The sequence below is a fragment of the Salvelinus alpinus genome, chromosome 29 (assembly GCF_045679555.1).
Source record: "Salvelinus alpinus chromosome 29, SLU_Salpinus.1, whole genome shotgun sequence".
Lineage (NCBI taxonomy): Eukaryota > Metazoa > Chordata > Actinopteri > Salmoniformes > Salmonidae > Salvelinus > Salvelinus alpinus.
In genome coordinates, this window is record NC_092114.1 from 46,781,561 (window position 1) to 46,786,018 (window position 4,458).

The following is a 4,458-nucleotide window of genomic DNA, read 5'->3' on the forward strand; positions in this document are numbered from 1 at the left end:
TATATGCTGAGGTAGTGAAGAGATTAGAGGATAATGGGTCAAGGGTGAGTATTAGGCGTAGGCTTCCTAGTTATAAACTGTACCGCAGAAATGGAATGTAAATCCCAGAAAATAGATGTTGTGGTGGCTGCTGCTAAGAGGCACATGGGTGTAAAAGGGTTTTACTGCAGAAGAGTTACAAGATCTGTTGAACGAAAGAGTCTCGTCCTCTCAGGCCATCAGCCTGGTGTCGGATCAGTTAAAGTAGGGTGATGAAATAGTGGTATATAGGTGTAGGGTTAGTGGTGCCATTTTTTCCTTTCCTTTCCTCCTTCCTTTTTATTTTTGTATCACAAAATATAACGTGATTGAGAACACATTACTGCACAGTAGGTGGCGGCATGCACAAACAAATGTGCGAACGCGATGATCCCAAAAGAAGAAGAAGAAACGGTTTCCGTTTCTACAGGAAGTAAATGCCAAGCAATTCGCGTAACAAACTGCACCAGACACACGGTTTTAAAGGCGATTTAAATTGTGTCATTTGATTCGTAAATTGTGCAATTGAATATTTGAAGATTAACAACCTTTTAATCTAGAAGATTGTGCATTTGGTGAGTCTTACTAATCATCTTTCAAATCACTTTGGATGTGAGCAAGTCAAACTAGTAGGCAAGTTGGAGGTTTTCAGTGTTGTGCTTGCTTGGTATTAGGCATAGTTCTGTTTAAACTGTTATTTAGATGTTTTACTGCAGAGCTCTTTCTTGGTAATTTAAGTTATTTATATATTTTGAGAAAACCATAGCTTAAAGCACATACATGCACAAAGCACAATAACATAAGCCAGGCCCCCGATCTGTTTGTGCTCCTGCCAACTCCATTGTCAAATCAAACATTTTTGGATGACAATTCCATAAGGAGTTGGCAAGGGCGCAGAAACGGACTGGCACCCAGGCAATAACAATAACACCTGTTTACTCACCTGTCATCTTCCGTGTCCATTACATTCAAACATGGGTCTCTCATTGAATGTGAATATGTTCCCTCCTCTTCCAGGTGTTTGAACCAACTGGATGTTGAGGCTGCGGGCTCTGTTTAGGATTGGGTTCCTTGTGACATTAAGGGCAACCACAGTCCTCTCCCACAGGAGGGCATGTCCATTGGTCAGTCTGACAAATAGTCTATATAAGGAGTGCTTCAGTGGACAAGCATCCACCATGGCCCAGTCCATAAAATACCTTGGGTAAAGAATAAGGATGATTGTGTGTCTGTCAGGTCTGTGTGTATGCATGCCTGCATGTGTGTGATATATTTATCTGTATCCTCAGGCAGGAGGAGGCTCAGCAAATTGACGAGGAGTTGTTCTCAGAGTATGGCTTCAGTGTGGACCAGCTGATGGAGCTGGCTGGGCTCAGCTGTGCTACAGCAATCACCAGGGTGAGACTCGGCATTTCCCCTAGGAGTGTCTCTTACAATGACTGGTACTGCCCAAGGTGCTGTGAGATGGTGAATGCCACAGCTGTGCGCTGTTCAGCATTGGAAAATCTCAGAAGCACAAGTTTAACTCAATTTAGACTCTGCATAGTGTAGATTAGACATTTCACAATTGGGAGTCATGAGGGCCCTACTTTAGGCTGGTTGAAGTGGTTTTAAGGTTGACATGTGCTTTAAGTGTTGCTTTTAGGCTACCTTTTTATTCACCTGTTGCTTGTCTTCTGTTCCAGGCCTACCCCACCAGCTCTCTGGTCATAGCCAGACCCTCTTTGCTTGTGATTTGTGGCCCAGGTAACAATGGAGGAGATGGCCTGGTCTGTGCCAGACATCTCAAACTCTTTGTGAGTGTTTCATCCTTCTCATCTGATATGTTTCCAAATATCAAGGCATGCAGTAGATATTAGAGAATTGGTTCTTGTTATAATTAACACGTTTTTCTTAAAGGCATCTATTGCTTTTGGAATCAATGCTGTGTTGTGCTTTTTCTGTAATAGTAAGTGACTTTTAAATTGGCATCAAATAGGCTTATATAACCTATTAGTATGCATTGCTAAGTAACATGCCTATAATCTGTGATTCTTTGTGTTTGATGCTTTGTCTGTGACTACAGGGTTATGCACCCACCATACTGTACCCAAAGAGGCCAAACAAACTGTTGTTCCAGGGTCTGACCACTCAGTGTGAGAAGATGGACATCCCTTTCCTAACTGAAATGCCTGAGGTACTAGTGAACTGTGGCTCCTGTGTTAACCTCAGAACAAAGTCTATTTGGTTGTTAGGTGTGTGTCCTGACTCCTCTGCTACCTCACATAAGTTTATCTGTGAGTGTCAGTGTTGATGTACAAAAGGTTGTTGATGTATTTATCTAGGAGTGTGTATGTGATGCTGTGCAGTTGTGTTAATTCTGACAGTGACAGAGATGATCCTCTTAGGCAATGGTGGTCGACGAGGCTTACAACCTGGTGATAGACGCCATCTTTGGCTTCAGCTTCAAAGGTGCAGTGCGGGAGCCTTTTGGCTCCATCCTGGACGTGCTGAAGAAGACCACTGTACCCATAGTTAGTATTGACATCCCCTCAGGTGGGTGGGCCCTTAACTCACTTCAAACTAGAATCTAGAGGGCAGGTATAGATGTTTTTCACTGATTAGCTAGTTGAGTAAAAATATCCAGTCTCTACTATATCTCAATCACAAGGTAATAATTGATTTTATATAGGAGAATCTCAAAGTTGGTTTAGAAACAAAATAAAGCAATTTAGCAAAATCTGGCAGTATTTGGGTGATGGTCTTCAAAGTCTTTAGATGATAGGCAGTACAGAAAGGTAGTGTCTTAGGAAGAGGGAGCATAGATGGTACAGAGACCTTCAGACAGACAGGCCACGGAGCTCCACAATGGGCACTTAGTCGTCTTGGATAGTCGCAGCTCCTCCTCCATAGGTAGGCTGGATCATCCACTACTGAAATGTAGCACCCACCTGGGTGATGCTTTGGCAACTGTAAAAGTGGCAGTAAGACCCCCCAACCCTCAGCAGTGGTCCAGAAAAGCAACAAACGGAGTGAGCCTCTGCATCCCCTCACACCGCAGTCCACTTCCCTCTAGGAACTGGGGCAGGGGGCTAAATAGCTAATACTGTTGATCTGGTGTTGCTGCACTAGTCAAATCATATTAGCAAGCTAGCTAGCCAAGCCAAATATAAACTGACTTGCCATAATCAGTCCTGCATTTCTGTGGGTCACCACCAGATATTTCAATTGATTTATTAACACGTTATCAAAAACAAAAAAAAGCTTATAAGAAAATGCCTTGATTTAAAAACCACATTTTGGGCAGTCTTGTTCAGAAACCATCAGGAACGTTATTTGTTGAATCCAGAGGTTCAATATAGTGTGCCTTAAGTCTATTAGTTCGGCCAAAATGTTTCTATTGGGATGGAGATATTCTCCCATACTGTACATGTCCTCTTCAGGTTGGGATGTGGAGCAGGGCAGCACAGATGGACTCCAGCCAGACATGCTAATCTCCCTGACTGCCCCTAAGAAGTCAGCAAAACACTTCTGTGGACGCTACCACTATCTGGGGGGACGTTTTGTGCCTCCTGCCATGGAGAAGAAGTACCAGCTCAACCTTCCTCCGTACCCCAATACTGACTGTGTGTACCAGCTGCAGTAGTGCCAACCAGTAATATATATATGTATGTGTATATACACATGTAAAGAAAGAAAGAAGATTGGTGGGTAAATGCTGTTCGCAGTGAGTAAAGTAATGCTCCCATGTATGTGCATTTACCCTCCGCTACACCACTGGTGTCAGCTGTATAGGCGAAAGGCTGTGTAAGTACACTTGGGGTTTGAGAGGTTATCAACGTCAGTGGATCCAATGTCAGGAATTGGATGAGATTTTTTATGTACTGTTTGCACAAAAGGTTATCTAAATTAATGGGTCTTTTGCAGTTGCAGTTTGATTGAAATGTTTTGGCATTCTTCTAAGAGTTTGGATGGACAGCTATAATTGCAGTCTGTTATTTAAATATAAAAAATGTTAAGTTTGATATTATAAATGGTCAATCTTAAATTATTATTTTTTTGTCATTATTATCACTTAACATTGTACATTGTAGGTATATGTCTTAATAAAATGTACATCTAGCAAGACCAATCGAACTGAGAAGACAGTTTATCATAGTCGATCACATTCTATTATAAATACCTTTTGAAGTTTAGTATATTTCATGATTGTGCATAATTTATAAGACATACAACAGGGGGAGTGGATGGATGGATTATATTTTTTAATCGCATTGGTGTGATTTTCAGTTATGGGGTGAATTTTAACTCTTAAACTGATAACACTTGTAATACCCCCTATCTTATGTTCAAAACATTTTATTGTGCATTAATTTGGGTTTCACACATTTCATCCATGAGTCATTCATGCAAAATCTATGTTTTCTGTTAATTACTATGACAACATTTAGTTTAGTCACC

The 4,458-nt window shown here is 41.4% G+C and overlaps 1 protein-coding gene across 1 annotated transcript; it reads left to right on the forward strand.

Annotated features, from left to right (window-relative positions):
- The first annotated feature begins 365 nt into the window (after positions 1 to 365).
- Positions 366 to 4,129, forward strand: naxe (NAD(P)HX epimerase). The gene is made up of 7 exons (XM_071374345.1): positions 366 to 593; positions 1,036 to 1,222; positions 1,308 to 1,416; positions 1,704 to 1,814; positions 2,084 to 2,194; positions 2,406 to 2,553; positions 3,441 to 4,129. The coding sequence occupies exons 2-7, from the start codon at positions 1,053 to 1,055 to the stop codon at positions 3,641 to 3,643; spliced, it is 852 nt and encodes a 283-aa protein (XP_071230446.1). The 5' UTR covers positions 366 to 593; positions 1,036 to 1,052; the 3' UTR covers positions 3,644 to 4,129.
- Positions 4,130 to 4,458: the final 329 nt, after the last annotated feature.